The following is a 16,563-nucleotide window of genomic DNA, read 5'->3' as shown; positions in this document are numbered from 1 at the left end:
ACTCTATAACCTTCAATATACCTTTATAGATTTTAATAGTAGTTTATCTCTTAACACTAGTCCATACTATTAATATTATTTAAATTTTATATAAAATGATATAATTATATATGTTGATATTTGTTTCTATTAGAAGTTGAGTTGGTTTTTTTGTTCCGAGAAAAATTTGTTTCCGTATTCGTGTCCGATCATATTCGATTCTTATTCGTATTTGAGATAATCTGTATTTGTTTCCGTATTCGAGCTATCCGTATTCGTTTTCGTATCCGGTAAAAAATATGAAAACGAATATGGTATGAGCATTATCCGTCCGTATCCGCTCCGTTTTCATCCCTAGTTGTATAGATCATCTAAACTGCTTTTGCCATCACTTTCATATGTTAATTTGAAAGTCACATACACCCTGACAACAAGGACCCCACTTATCAGGACCCCACTTATCAGGGAGTTGGTGGTGGTGGGTGGCTGATTCATCACTCACCACCACCATTGGAATCTATTAAAATTGTACTATAGAGTATAGATACCAAACGATGGTTACGAAAAAAATCTCATAATATTTGATGACATTGTTTTATACCACATAATCTGTATTTCGTGTACAGGAGCAAGTCCTGAGTAAATATGTGTGACAGAGAGCCAGACCAGGTGACTTCCTCTCTGCTTAACTCTTGCTACAATGTCTTTCAAGAATTTTAACTCTTGCTATAATGTTACTGCCAAATCAGGTGTATGCAACTCATTGCTGAGCTCGTGACTCTGCTGCTGCCATGGCGAGCTCACTCTGATCAACATCCATCTCCCTGTTCTTGAGGAAGCCGGAGTACCAGCGAGCGGAGAGCCTCGCCTGCCGCGGCCGCGACTCGTCGGCGAAGTCGACGCGGTAGAGGCCGTACGATTGGCCGTACCCCGTCAGGTACTCGAACACGTCCACGAATGACCACACGAAGTAGCCTTTCACGTTGGCGCCATTCCTGCAGAGAGGAGTCCTTCCTGATCAAAATGTCTGAAGAATTTCAGAGCAAACTGCAAAGCATTTGCCTGAAAATTATCCTATCTGTTTCCTCTTTTTGGCGATGTTTTCACCTTACTGCAGTCAGGATACTCCCTATATAGCTCTTCAGGTAATCAACCCTGTCATTGTCATGGACAGTGTCATTGCTTGATCCATAACCTGAAGAGAAGGGCGAAGAGAAACCAAATATGTAAGGTAAAAAAGAACAGTACAAGTCTGCATAAACATTGGCAAATTTTCAGTGGAGTAACTGAACCACAACAAATAACTTGCCATTCTCGAGGATATAAATGGGAAGGTTCCCATAGGTTTCTTGTAGGTACTGCACCATCAATCTCAATCCTTGTGGGTCAGGTCCAATAGATGTTGGAGCGGCCTGCGCTCCGCAATAAAAAATAAGATCTGTCACAACTCACAGCTCGAATAATGGGTGCAATTTTGTTCCTTCCAAATTGTATTATCTTTTTTAAGTGTGTATTGCATATTTGCTTTTAATATGTTGAATTAGATGAAAATTCCTATTTTGGTATTTTTCAGGTTTGAAACAGTTCAACACAGCAGCATATCTAACAGACATCGATGGGAAACCATACCTTACCAGGTGGTGGATCTGTCTTGGAACCTGAATCAGAGGGATTTGATTAGATTTTGCACATGCTACATACTCCCCCCATTTCATATTATAAGACTTTCTAGCATTGCTCATATTTATATAGATGTTAATAAATCTAAATACATATATATACATACTCCCCCCATTTCATATTATAAGACTTTCTAGCATTGATCATATTCATATCGATGTTAATAAATCTAAACACATATATATGTCTAGATTCATTAACATATATATGAATATAGGCAATGTTAGAAAGTCTTATAATATGAAACAGAATGAGTAGATTTCATAAGATTGTAGGAGTATTTGATTATGTGTTGTTGCTAGTAGTTCTTTGAAAGGAAGATATTACTGCTAGACAGATGTACCAAAAATTCCTGCTCCTATGACTAGGGAAGTGCAGTGCAGCAATAAGCCAATAATGCCTTCATCGACAGAAAAGTTCTTACCTCTGTAGTAAATTGACATATCCGCTACAAAGTCGCGTGTGCCCTTACCCAAAGGACGATCATTCACATAGAGAGAGTAGTAGTGATTCATTCCAATGAAATCTAGAGAACCCTTGACATCTTCAGATTGGGCTTTTATGAAGGATGGAAGGCGAGAACCGACAATGTTCTTCATTACTTGTGGGTAATCACCGAATACCAAGGGTCTTAGTACCCTAGAAAGAGCACCACAACTCTGTTTGCCCCATCTATTTTTTCACATTAATATTCAGATGCAAACATAAAGAGTCAACATGACATACCAGTGGACAATAAAGTCCTGACATCTTTTTGTTGCTTCTAAATCGACAGTAGAATTTGTTAATGGATAAGCCCAAAATGTGTAAACACTTATGCCGATAATTCCTTTTCCTGCGACCTATATGTAAAACTCTTTTATGAACACAAAGATTTGGCCAATTGAACAATGCTACTACTAATTCTGAATACATGATAACTCACTTGGTATTTTTCTCTGTACAGTTTTGTGACTGATGCATGTGCCAGTAACATGTTATGAACTGCTATATATGGCTCCACAGATGAGTTCCCTACTGTACATTTTCTTATTCCAAAAGGATCAGAGCAACGCCCAGGGGCCAATTGTCCGGAATCATAAGACCCAATTGAAGCAACATTAGGTTCATCAATTGTAATCCAGTGTGCAACCCTGTCTCCAAACTCCCTGAAGCACACATCTGCATATGCTTTGAAATCCTCCCTGCGTTTGCAGTGACACTGGAGATTAGGATTTCAGGTCCACTCTCTATGAAATATCACTAGGTAACTTGTGATCATTTCTATAACATCCTATGATCAATTCGCTCAATTCCCTGTCGCTGGGCCCCTGGAGCATCTCTTTTAGTTTTTTGTAAAGCCGTTAATTCATTGAGTACTTTGTTGTGCCCAACAAGTTTGTTTATATACTCCCTCTATTTGTTTTTATAAGGCGTACTATAAAGTCAAATAGTCAAATTGTATAAACTTTGACGGTTAGTACTCATAAACTATTTTGTTAATGTCTACAAGACCAATATTATATAATATTTGTAGTGTGGGTCGTTCAAAAAAATATTATAAAAATGCATTGAAGTATATTTTTTTATATAGTTTTACATGCCAAATATGCTTATAATTTTAGTTATTAATGTTCAAAGTTTACGAACTAGAATTGGACAAGATGAACTTCAGAGCAATACTATCAGCACAAGAGAAAGTTAAGGGCTCTTACAAAATTCTCGGACTCAACCATCCATCGTACTCGTCTTCCAGAACCTGAGGTAGGTCCAACTGATAAAGCATGATATGGACTTGAATCCCTGAAGAAATTGAAAATGCCATAGGGTTTAAAACAGTGCAACAAAAAGGTCAAAATGTGTGAAACGAATTTCCATTATTTAAGTTTTAGATTGTAAAAGGTGTTTTGTCACCATTCACCACTACTCCCTCCGGTTCCATAATTCTTGACGTTTCAGATATGATTAAGGTCAAACTTTTCTAATTTTGACTATCAATAGCTTTATAAATATTTAGTTTAAAGTCACTAGAACAATGTCTTACAAAGTACTATAATAAAAGTAAAAATATATTTATTTATTGTATATCTCTACTATTATAAAAATTGAAGATATTGTTGCCAGTACTTTGGTACGTCATCCGTGTTTGAATCGGTTTTAATTTTATGTTTCAGTTTTAATCTTTATCTCTACTCCTCAAAAAGAACCAGCAAATTTCGTTGTCTGTAAAAAAGAAAAAAAAAGCCCGATGCAAAAACGTAAAAAAAGTCCGACTCAAAAAGCGATAAAAAAAAAGCCGTCCTTAAAAAAACAATGTCATAAAAAAATTATCCGACTCCCCCAAAAAAAAGGAAAAAAAAGTTCTCACCAGTAAAAAAAAGTCCGTTTGGTTTTTATTGACACCGGTATTTTTTTCCATTTTTTTTTGCACGTGAAAGAGTTTTTTTCGCACGCGCTAAGGCTCTTGGTTTTTCTTGTCCGGTTTTTTTAATCCGATCTATTCACCACGCACCTCCTGTGCGCTTTTGGTTTTCTCATCCGGTTTTTTAATCTGATTTGTTTTAGCTGCACGTCTCCCGAGTTGAACCCTGGCGCCGTGCCACCGTCATATTGATAGTGCGTTTCCTCCTCCAATTTTATTGTAAAAATGAATTCGCTACTTCTCTCCCATCATTTTCTCGATGATTTTCTCTTTTGATTCGTCTGTAATTCGTTAGATTTAATCTCCATCTAAGAGTTGCCGATGATGACAGCGATCTTCATCGGTCGTTTTATCCTAAGTTTTATGTTTTGGAAAAAACGAAAAGAGGAGATCGAGTGGATCGAAAACCCTCAACCAATATTGGATGATGACGGCAATCTGGATCGAAAACCCTCAATTGGATGATGACGGCAATCTTTCCTGGTCATTTTTATCCTGAGTTTTACGCTCTGATATTGGAAAAAAACAGGAAGAGAAGATCGAGTAGATCGATAACCCTCAAGCAATTTTGGGTGATTGAGAAAGATTCGGTCGAATTTGATGGGGAGATTTGCTCCGGCAACCGTACGGGCACAGGATTATCTTTTGGAGGGAGTTGGGTTACGCGTACGGGACTTTGGGAGGTAGTTGGGTTTACAGCTCCACTTGTGGCTGGGTCGAAGGGAAGCAGGCTAAACGGAGGGAGGGACTATCTTCGGGAGAGAGTTGGGCTTATGCGTACGGGACTTCGGGAGGAAGTTGGGCTTACAGCTCCACTTGTGGCTGGGTCGAAGGGAAGCAGGCCAAACGGACGGAGGGAGCGGACTGCACTAGGGCTAAAAAAAGGAAGGAAGGCTTTCGGATCAAAACCCAGGAAAGATTTTCATTAACTTTTTCAATTATAATGCATAGCGATCCCAATATTTTAATTTATTGATCATTTCTTAATATAAGACTAAAAAAACGTCTTTACCCATTGCAACGCACAGGTATTTTTTTCAGTATTATAATAAAAAAACATAGTCAAACATATATTTGGAGACTATGTCATTGTCCAAAACATTAAGAATTATGGTACCAGAGAGGGAATACACCAAAACTTCATAGGTTAATGCAAATAGGCATACCATTTTTCACTAGCCCATCTATGATGTCATTGTAGTACTGTAGCCCTTTTGGATTGACATCACCCCTCCCATCTGAAAAACGTTAGTTTCAAAAACAAGAAATTAGAAATAATGTTGAAAATTCTTGCATACAAGTACAACAATAAAAAATCTTCTGAAATGCTCATACTTGGAATAATCCTCGACCAGGAGATGGATAATCTGTAAGCCTCTAGGTTAGTGTCAACCATCAGCTTCAAATCATCCTGAACCATCATAATAAATCATGTCAAAACAACTTAAAACAGGTTAGAGCTTTCATTTCAGAACATCAAAGTACTTGGCCATGACATCTGAATATTTTTCCTTCCAGACATTGAGTTGAGGACAGATCAGACAGAAGCCACAAATCTTCAGGTACAATATAGCAGATAAATTGATAAGAGGATTTACATCCAGAGAAAATTGAGCTATACTTTGTACTTGTGGTACCCGTCGGCGGCGACATCAGCTGTGCTTCTGCCCGGCATTTTCCCTGTTATCACAAACAAGAACATCATTTTTAGATATTTGTCACACAAGAACATATACTCCATCCGTTTTTAAATATTTGTCGCCGTTGACTTTTTTAAACATATTTAACCGTTCATCTTATTAAAAAAATTTAAGTAATTATTAATTATTTTTCTATCATTGTTAAATATATATTTATGTATACATATAGTTTTACATATTTCACAAAAGTTTTTGAATAAGACGAACGATCAAACATGTGCTTAAAAAGTTAACGGTGCCAAATATTTAGAAACGGAGGGAGTATTTGTAAAAAAAAAAAAACAAGGCCAGAATCCCAGCCTTGTCAGTTAATTACCTTGATGAGTGAAGATGTCCCAGTTGCTTGGGCTCCTACCATCCTCATCAAAACCACCCTCATACTACCAGACAGACAAAAATTTCACCACCCAAAACAATCAGAATTTTCATAGAGCCCAGTAGAAATTCTCAAATGAAAACAAGAACCAGCTGATAGCCAAGAAGATCTCGCTCCAACCGAAGCTGCGTGAGTTGCTACTTGCTACTACCTGGTACGACGAGGTGGCGGATCCGAAGACGAAATCCTCCGGGAAATCCCCTCGCGTGTAGCCAAGAACTGCAGGCGCCGCGCCATGCAGCAGCAGCAGCAGTAGGGAGAGGTAGACGACGGCAATGGCTGCAGCCATGCGAGTGAGTACGTGTGGTTGTGGTGGTTTGATTTCCAGTTTCATCCAGGCATATACAAACACTTGTCCATGTCCAAAAGTGGGCCAATGGATAAGGAGGCTGATTTTTTTTGTTTCTCTTAGATAGGTATTTTTTTCCCAACCTTTATATCCAATCGGATATATAAAATCATTTTAGATTGAGAATTTACCCCCATCAAACAACTCAATTTGAAATTTGCTTCATTTAATCCATCGAACAACCCAATCTAAAATTTGCTACTGTAAATATTTCAACTTAAAGCTTTAGAGTACTATCCAGGTCAATGTAACTGGTAAACTACGTTGCCTTTCGCGCCAGGATAAAAAAGGCTAATGGGTTCTCACACCATCACCAACCAAACGCAGTGAATTGTACAGTATTGATATTAGTACACTACAGTAGCAACTATTAACACAAGAATCGCGTGCTGGCTAATCAAACATGGTTGCTGCCTAGTACACATCGATCTCAAAAAAAAAAAAAGTGCCTAACTACAGATCAAACAGTTGCTTATTCCTCTAGCATGCCCAACAGATTTGCTAAATGAATCCCAATCCTAATATTAGGGGATTTTTTTTTTTTGAGAAATCTAATCCAACAGTCTCCCATTTCTCAGGCCCAATAGTTATGATTCCCAAATCCTGGTTTCTCGCTCTGTACAGCTGTGTTCAGCAACCTGGGTTGGAATCCATATCCCACGCACGAAAAATGAAGCGGTCCATTAGAGCATCACCAACAGATTATCTATAATTTTCTCTTAAAAATTTGTTTTTGGTTTTCTAAACTGAAAATAGGAAGTGAAAAAACTCCTCCCTCCAACAGATAGCCTAAATTCAATCCCCAAAACTTAAAAGTGGGCCCTTATATTAAACTGCCAAGAGAAAATTCTGTTTTTTTCTTTCACGCACAGAAAGATCGCTATCTCCCACGCGCGGGAACGAAGAAGAGAGCCGGGATTGCGTGATTGGGAGCGACTTTCGCGCCCGCATATAAACAGAGCGAGGAACCGGGGGAAGGGAACTCCAAAACTCGGGTAAAAGAGTAGAGGATCTGTTGGAGCTGATTCTTGGACTAAAATCCCTCAAAATTAGTTTTGGGAATCATATAGGTAGACTGTTGGTGATGCTCAGTCTATCTATTCCATCCCCAATCCTTTTTTTTTTGGGGGGATTTTGGTTTTAAAAAAATGGTCCAACATATTCCCAAAAGAGCTCTGGACGTTTTGGAGTTCACATCTCCAATTTTCTCGGTACGTGTATTTGAGGGCGAGAGAACGACTCCCAATCCCCCTCCTTCCACGCGTTTCTCCCCTCCTTCCACGTTTCTCCTCTCCTTCCCGTGTCGGGGCGATCTCCTTCTGCACACGGGAAAGGAAAAAAAACTAGAATTTCTGTTGGTAGTTTAACAGAAGGGTCCACTTTTAGTTTTTGGGATTGAATTTAGGCTATCTCTTGGAAGAAGGGGTTTTTCACCACCTATTTTCAGTTTAGAAAACCCAAAAATTAAATTTTAAGGATAGATTATTGTTAGACTGTTGGTGATGCCCTTAGCGCGTAATTATTTAAGTATTAGCTAATTATTTTTTTCAAAAATAAATCAATATGATTTTTTAAGCAATTTTTATATAAAAATATTTTACAAAAAACACACCATTTAGCAATTTAAAAGCGTGCGCGGAAAATGAGGGGTAGTTGGGAACGGGGGCAACAGCATGGTCTCTGTGACTTGGCGCCTCCCCATCATCCCGCTCAACCGCCGTCCTCCAACATTCAGGCGGTGACAGAGGACAGAGGGGACCAGTCAGCCTCCCTGGTTTGGGAGGTCAGGCACTACCATGGCTTGGTCGGTTGGTATACACTGAAATCATCTGTGCATGCTGTTTTTTTTGGTACTTGCTATAGGGGTATACACTGAAAATATTTGCAGGAAGTATAAGAGTAAATATTAACAGGAAGTATATGCTGATGTTTTTTCGTGCGTATGTGCTGTGGTGTATGTACTGGTGCTGCTGAATGCTGATTGCTGCACTTGTTCTAAAATGTTGATTGCTGCAGCTGTTCTGAAATGCTGCTGAAACGATGCTAAATTGCTACTGATTGCTATTGGAATAAATCTGCATGCATTTATCAGTTATCAGGGGGTTTTTTTTTTTTCGCGGCAGAAGAGCTGTCGTTCATGATCAATAGCTTGTCGTTTGGCTAGGGCTCAACGGATCACTGACATTGGCTAGGGGATTACCTCCTTGATAACACGAATGGCTACGGTATACTCTCAGTGCTTCGTTTTTCAACAGACTAAGATAAGAACAGCAGTCCGATCACTGGTTGGCTGGAGGCGATCGCGACGAACTGTGAGGTGGCTCCACCTGCAGGCAGGGGAGAGGAGGATCGGGTGTGCGTACATGGAGGGGGGAAGAGGCCGATCAACTAAAAAGGTTGGACACAAATAAATGACTTGGTGTCAATGGACAATAGTTTTAAGAAAGATGAGGTAAATATTTTTCCTAGTGAGCGTGCTCGACAAGGGTCGAATCCAGACCAACGGGGGTGCATGCCAGCAACCCCTGCCACTGCGCTACGAGCGCATCTCGAGGCCGATCAACTACCAAGTGGTCCCATGCTTATGTGGTAAACCAACAAATTACTGGGATTTAATTGTTGGGTTTCTCTTAGAGGAGGGAATTAACTGGTTGATGAGCCCAATTTTTATTTTGATAGTCCCAATTTAGAATTTTTGGGAGTTAAATATTAGACTGTGCCAATGCAGAATTGCAAAGCCTATAGTTGTGGGCATTAGCCCCTCCTATCAACCGTTGATTTAAAATGGACGGACTAGATCGGATGCTAGAACAACGATGGCTAAGGTAAATCGCTACAGCATTTCAAAACAGTAAATCCAGCACTGTTTTACCAGTACTGACGAACACCACTGTTCGCGTAAACTCAAATTATAGCAGGTACAGTAGTCTTATCTCAGCAGGCTATAAGAGTTAAAAAAAATATTTGTATTGAGTTGAAAGAGAGAATGCAATGAAAGAGAAAAGCGGGCGCTTGATTTATCGCCGGCTGCAGCGTAAACCCCAACGCAAGTTAAAGGGTCCAAAACTGGCTCGGGGGCCTGAGTGGTGTTGACCAATGGGATGGCGACAAGTTGAACGATGGTGTAGCTCGTTTAGTCTCTGTACTTGTGCAGAGATAGCACTAGCAGCCAGCTATTGTATTTATCAGTTTTTTTATGCCATAAAAAATATTTTTGAGTAAACAATCGATGACACTATTAAACTTGTTATTACTGTTCAAATAGCCCCTCTCTATATATTCAGTACTGCATATGATTGGGATCCGTGTCGGATCTGGTCCTAATGGCCGAAATGATATAGTGTGGCATATTTACCGCTACCGTTGGTGTTTACCTTGTAAATTTACCGCTATCGTCGGTGTTTTTGTTAATGGAATTAGCAAGTTTGATCTCTAAAAAAAATTAAAACCTGAAAAGAATTCTTAATATACACATAAAAAATGAACGAGTTTGACAGCTATCATGGACATTCTTTATCTGGCATCTACATTCAACCGGATATATGTAACCTTTTAATTGTGAATTTAGCCTCTCAAACAACCTTTATCTGGTCTTTACATCCAACCGGATATATACAATATTTTAATTGGGAATTTAACTTCTCAAACAACCTAATCTGGAATTCGCTCCTATAAATATTTGAACTCAGAACCTTATGTGCTACTCATATTACTGCAACCAATGCAACCACTAGATTACATATTTTTCGCATTATTTTTTGGATACATCATCTCTTAGTCTCTATATTATTTTTTATTGATATGTGGATCCTCTTACCACTATTATTTTTTCTTATCATTGGTAGCGAGGGTGGTTGACATGTAGTCGCTCTAGTCTCATGTATTATTTCTTCATTTCAAAAGATTGTTGGTGGCGGGGGTGGTGATAGATTAATGACTCACCAAGTCACCATCATTTTAAAGTTGTATAGAAATGTATAATCCAGACATATTGATTCGACATCACTAGTCAAATTTAGCAACAAAAGTGGCATATTTGTATTTTTTTTTGGATGAAACAGCGCAATTGAAAAAAATTTGGCAGATTTAACAGATTATTCTAAAAAGTAATACGCTATTTTCTCGGACAGTCGTAGGCGCTGTATTGTAGGACAGTTGGGCTTATCCTTACTGCCAGACATGGATGTAGGCTTTTTTAGGAACTACTCATCCCATTTTAAGCGTAATCAAAAGTTTTCATGTCCAATTTTGATCGTCCGTCTTGTTTAATTTTTTTCATAAAGTACTATTTATTTTTTATCATCTAATAACGATAAAAATACTAATCATAATAAAATTTAAATAAGACGGACACAGAAACTCATGGTTGTGTTTAAAATAGGATGGAGGGAGTAGCTAAATGCTCTACGGATAAAAGGAAAAAAATATACTATTATAATATTACCTAAAATAAATGCTAAAAGAGCTTATTTTTCGATAATATATTACCCACCTTTTTCTAAAAGGAATACTCATCTCAATTAAATTTTATGTGCGGTTATCCATTTATAACTAATTGTTATGTAATATTATGAAATTTAAGAGGTAATATGTAAAAACTACAACTAGAATAGGTGGGGTGACTACCACCAGCAAGATTTTTTTAGACTAGTTTGGATAATTGGATGGGCCAATGTACATGCATTGAACTAGATTGTGGCCCTTTTATGTACTGCATATTGGTTGCGATTTCAGCCCATCTAGACAAGGGCCTAAAGGATTCACTATTTCAACTTTGAAGCGACATTCGCTGAACCAGTGTCCATTTTGAGTCTTTTTTTGAGAATACATCCATTTTGAGTCTTGATCTTACAAATTATATACATGGAGATGAAGGAGATGATGCAAACAACCTGCCTTCTTAGTGGAAGAAGTGAGTGGTAATGAACTAGTGCTAGTAAAGGAACAAGTGCTATAGCTTTTCTCGACAGATCAGTTCAGAGAAAAGATCGAGTGTACAACTTGCACAAAAAGAGGATTAAGCAGATTGACAAAGCAGCTACACTCCTATTATATTATCGGTTGTTAGACAAGACAGAGTTGTGCATTCTTAGCACAACAGATTAATCAACCCAAAACCATGAATCCACCATTATATTCATGTTAGGCACTAACAGAAAAAAAAAGTAGATGTTGAAAAGGGGAGCAAAAGGCAAGCACAATAGCCCTGGTAATAATGTTTGCTTGTGTTGTGCGATGTTCTTTCGGCACTGCACTTTTCTGAACTTTATTTCAGATAATTCTCTGAACCCTTTTTGTTCGCTTTGCAGGACAGATTGAAGATGAGATCGAGCAGTTTGCAGAGAAGTGGCGTTATGATTGATGGTTTGTTCATGCTAATCAATAGGTGTCAAGCTCGGATAAGCACACGATCGACAATCCGTGGAAACTGAACATTCAAGCAGAGCCTGAAACTCTCATCAGTAATAACAGCTGTGCTACTGTCTGAAAGCTGTAAGAAATCAAATGGAGCACCTTCAGAATTTCAGATGCAACTTAGCACTGATAGTATTCAGATAAAACATGTATGCTGAAATGCAGATGCTAATGCTACGTAGAAACAGGGTTACTCGTTCACAGCATGGTAGTAGTACAGAGAAAAAAAATTCCATTCTTGAGCCTTGACGCCTTGTACAGTACTGATCAAGCAGACAGCTGCAGAAATTCTTCTCCCGTTCGCATAGAACAGGTGAAGTATCACATACTTCGATCGATCCACGAAGCTAACTGGACCGACTTTTGCAGTGGGACAGCCCAAGCTTCTGCCTGTTTTTCCTTCAAACTTTGTGTTATTAAGCTGTAACACACTAGTTCAGACTATCAGAGTAAGACAATTTACCTTAATTTAATCCTGATTCCTAGCTACTACTAAGCGGCTAAGAAGTAAGAAAGATCCTGGCTTTGGTTCCAAGTCAAGGTCACGAGTGTGAGCATCCCCTGAATTGGTGGCTCTGCTCAATGTCGTGAGAAGAAATTAGAAATCAATCAATCGTCCACTGATTCTGATCGTTTCTTCGCATTATTTTTCCTTTCGATATAATATGCTCTTCTGCTTTTTCCTGTGGTCTCTGAAAGTGACGCCGCTGATGATCATGTGGCAACGTTCTGAGGCGAAATGTGTGATGAGAATGCGAGGTGATGGCTCATGGCTACCGCTTTTGAGGCTGATCCGGGGTTAAGGAAAGAAGACACCGGCGACACGTGGCTGCCGTGGACAACATTGCTGCTATTGCCATGGTCTTCCTAGCTACTGTGTTGCCGTCGAGAAAAGGAGCGATTTGCTTATCTGAATTTTGAAAACCTACCAATTCAGTCACAGTTCACTTCCGAGTACTCCCCCATTCCATAAAAAACGAATCTATAACAAGATGTGACATATTTTAATATTACGAATCTGTATATATGTTACATCCTGTACTGACCAAGTGACCAGTGACCACTAATGAATTTACTGCTCGACGTTACTGAATAACTGATAAACAGTACTCTACATAGAAAAAATTGCCCATGCAGTAATTACAACTCTTATCTGTTTGTTAGCTTATCAGCTGTAACAAAAATTCGAATTTTACCTGGCAAGAACCAAATTTTTCTGGAAGTCTATTTTCTAGCCATAACTTTTAAACTGCTAACAATAGATATATAAACTTACCCATGAATATTTTTTTTTGCTTTGTTTTTTTCTTTTTCCTATGGCTTATCAGTCGTAGCTCAACCTATAAGAGGCCTAAATATATACCCCTCCATTTCATATGATAAGTTGTTTGACTTTTTTTCTAGTCAAACTTGTCTGAGTTTGACTAAGTTTATAGAAAAATATAGTAGTATTTTTAACACAAAATAAACATATTATTAAAATATACTAAATATTAGATTTAATGAAACTAATTTGATTTATTAGATACTGCTAAATTTTACTATAAACTTGATCAAACTTAATTAAGTTTGTCTAGAAAAAAAAGTCAAACGACTTATAATATAAAATGGAGGGAGTACTTCCATTATTAGTCCATTGTCTATCCAAACCGAGCACTAATTCGAATATTTGCTTTGCAGAATTCAAACAACTTGACGAATTCCTTTGCATGCTTTTGCTGATTAAAGGCAACAAGGAGTTTGAAGCGGAGGCGCCACCTACCGGAAAAGGCATCGCCAAAATGTCCACGCTCCCCCTCCTTCTGCTGCCTTCCTGGTTAAGAAAAAAATTTCATTTTTTCTGACAGCTTTTGCCCTCTCCCCCTTGCGTGCTCTGCTCATCGTTTAAATCCCTACTCCTATATACGGAGTATATATACACCACCTCACCACCAATGAACCCAATGCAAATGCCATTTCTTGCAATCCATCGAATGATCATTCGATCGATCCATGCAACAACATCCTGATTTGTTTTTCTCCCTTCCTCTTCGTCTGACATAAGCTGGCCTGGCTAATTGCGTTGTGTAACTATAACTTTTATCTTCTAATATATTAACGTGTAATCCTTTATGCGTGTTCGTGGAAAAAAACAGCATCCTGATTTGATCTTGATTCTTGGGAAGCTTTTCTTGGCAATGGAGGTGGAGTCGGCGGCGAGGAGGATGTGGGGATACCTGCGGGCGGTGTTCTTCATGGTGAGGAAAGGGGTGATCTCCAAGCGGAGGCTGCTGCTCGGCATGCAGCTCGCCATGCGGCTCAAGCGCCGGAACCGCGCCGTCGCGCGCTCGGTGGCCAGCCTCCTCTCCCACCACCACGGCGGCGGCGGGGGCGGCGCGCTGCGCCGGCGGCGGGAGTACGAGTTCTCGTGCAGCAACAGCCCCGACGTCGTGCATGGAGGTGCGGCGTCGAGGCGGCGGCTCGCCTACTTCCCTTGCCTCGGCGCGGAGGACGACGTCGTCGACGCCGGCGCGAGCGCGACGGCGGCGGCGGCGTTGCAGAGGATCGAGTACTATGGATACGCCGCCGCCGCGGCGTCCTCCCCGGCGCCGTCCTCGCCGGGGTTCATGGTGCGGGATGAGCTGCTCGCACCGGGGGACGAGTGCAGCACGCCGGGGCTCTCGCCGCTGCTAGGCACCACCGGCGGCTACTCCGTGCGGGTCTCCAACTACTCGTCGGAGGAGGAGGAGGACGGCGACTACGGCCACGCCGACGGCGGCGGCGGCGAAGAGGCCGTGGACGACGAGGCGGAGGAGTTCATCAGGCGCTTCTACGAGCAGCTGCGCCGCCAGAACCACGTCGCGCTGCTCCCCTACATGACGGAATCCGCCGCGTGATCGGTCGAACGTTCGTCCCGTCCACGCCGCGCCGCGCCGCGTCGCGCCACGCGCGCCCAGAGCACGAACGCCGGCGAGGCCGCGCGCGAGCTCGATCACGCGGTGGCCCATCGCCTCGCCGCCATGGCGCCATCGATCATGTACACATACGAGTCTATGTATACGGAGCTTGAATTACATGGTGCGTACGTAATGCGAAGATCTGAAGGGAGTCCCCATGGTTTTGGTTGCTGCAGGGACAGATGTAAATCTTGTGCAAATCTTTGTGTATTTTGAGCTTATTTGTAATTTGTAATGAAAAATATTATGTCATCTCTCTCGTCTAATTAATATATGTAATGTGCAGTAATTAATATATATATTCTTCTTCTTGAAATCAATTGAATACTGCTCTGCATAGGGTTGTACACTCATCTATATATCTGACAAATTATGGGGATAATAGAAGAAGAGACAAGAAGTTCTTGCTCCCTTTTGGGTGGCAAAAATGCAGATAATTAAAAGCATCAAGCTAAAGACGCCAACTTAATGGACTAATTAGTATAAACGGTAGATAAACGAATATCTGTCTGATTCTTGATGGCTCCATCTCATTGTATCCCTGTGTTTGGTTGGTGGGTAGCGAATACAGTGATCAACCTATTGCCAGCAACAAGACTATGCATGCATGATAATTAACCAATCGATGTGCATCGTCGGTGCAGAACAATTTATTTAAACGACGAATTAATGATACTATTTAATTAACTCCCAAGTCCCAACTACGTAGCAGGTAGCATTATCTCTGAACGCAGATGATAGCATATCCATTTTTTGAATGATACTGAACATGTTCAGAAATCAGAAACATGCATGCAGCTGCAGGTACTACTCAGTTTGATTGGCTTTTTTTGGCGGTATGCCTTGATGTATCCAATTATCCATACTGTTTTTAGCTTTATTACTTATTAGATTAGCTAATGGATTTTCTGCTTTGCACTTTAGCGAAAGCAGTGGATTATTGGGGCCACCTGACAGCACAGTACTGTCGTTTGTTTGTTGGACAGCAGCATGATCAGTACTACTTCGAGCAGGTACAATAAGCTGACACAGCAGGCTGCAAAAATTTCCACGTCATGCTATTCTTACATGGAGAAGAGAAAACGAAGGAGAGAGAATAAAGCGAGCGACATATCTGCAGCCCGGCGATAGCACAGGTTCCCATGCGGAAAGCTCGCGTGCAGTCGATCTCGCGGATTAAAAACACGTATTGTGGGCCTCATCACCACCCCTTCTGACCCCATGCGCCAGATTCACGCCATGGCACGGCACTGGTACTTATTTTCAGGCGACAACACAACTACCTATAGAGACAGAGTTCACTCTTGATCATACGCAAGTATGTGCATGCTTAATTAATTCCTGGATTATGAAACTGTAATTAGCATAGTATAGCCATTCTATTGTATAGGTTGGTTCTATTATTAACTGTAAAATGACATGGATGTAATTGGAGCCAACTGCTGGTTATACTATTGAACTTGCTCCTAGTAGTACAATAGCTGGGCAATGATGAACAGCTTAGCTCTAACAATAACATATATGAACAACCTGGCCAGCTGTATGTACCAGCTTATCTACATACTTCTTGCATGATAAGAACATTAGCATCGTGTGACCTAATTAATTCCACGCGGAAAAACAAACTCTCGAGTCATTCGTTTAGCATTTTGTCAGCTGCTTGCCTGCTTAATCCCTTGTTGATCATCATCAGATGTGTGGAGCATGCGATCGAGCAGCTATGATTT

The 16,563-nt window shown here is 40.3% G+C and overlaps 2 protein-coding genes across 2 annotated transcripts; one reads left to right on the top strand and one right to left on the bottom strand.

Annotated features, from left to right (window-relative positions):
- Positions 1–534: 534 nt before the first annotated feature.
- On the bottom strand, positions 535–6,485 carry LOC127760569 (beta-glucosidase 5). Its single transcript, XM_052284851.1, has 13 exons — positions 6,288–6,485; positions 6,077–6,140; positions 5,682–5,740; positions 5,396–5,471; positions 5,227–5,298; positions 3,354–3,441; positions 2,585–2,843; positions 2,386–2,501; positions 2,084–2,298; positions 1,609–1,637; positions 1,289–1,391; positions 1,087–1,174; positions 535–974 (listed from the first exon to the last, which is right to left on the bottom strand). Exons 1-13 carry the CDS (start codon positions 6,468–6,470, stop codon positions 740–742), a joined length of 1,587 nt encoding a protein of 528 aa, XP_052140811.1. The 5' UTR covers positions 6,471–6,485; the 3' UTR covers positions 535–739.
- A 7,240-nt stretch (positions 6,486–13,725) lies between these two features.
- Positions 13,726–15,084, top strand: LOC127756176 (uncharacterized). The gene is made up of 2 exons (XM_052281579.1): positions 13,726–13,966; positions 14,066–15,084. The coding sequence occupies exon 2, from the start codon at positions 14,078–14,080 to the stop codon at positions 14,774–14,776; it is 699 nt and encodes a 232-aa protein (XP_052137539.1). The 5' UTR covers positions 13,726–13,966; positions 14,066–14,077; the 3' UTR covers positions 14,777–15,084.
- Positions 15,085–16,563: the final 1,479 nt, after the last annotated feature.

Source organism: Oryza glaberrima, chromosome 1 (genome assembly GCF_000147395.1).
Source record: "Oryza glaberrima chromosome 1, OglaRS2, whole genome shotgun sequence".
NCBI lineage: Eukaryota > Viridiplantae > Streptophyta > Magnoliopsida > Poales > Poaceae > Oryza > Oryza glaberrima.
The sequence above is the reverse complement of the archived record's forward strand: the minus strand, read 5'-3'. Positions and strand labels throughout refer to the sequence as shown.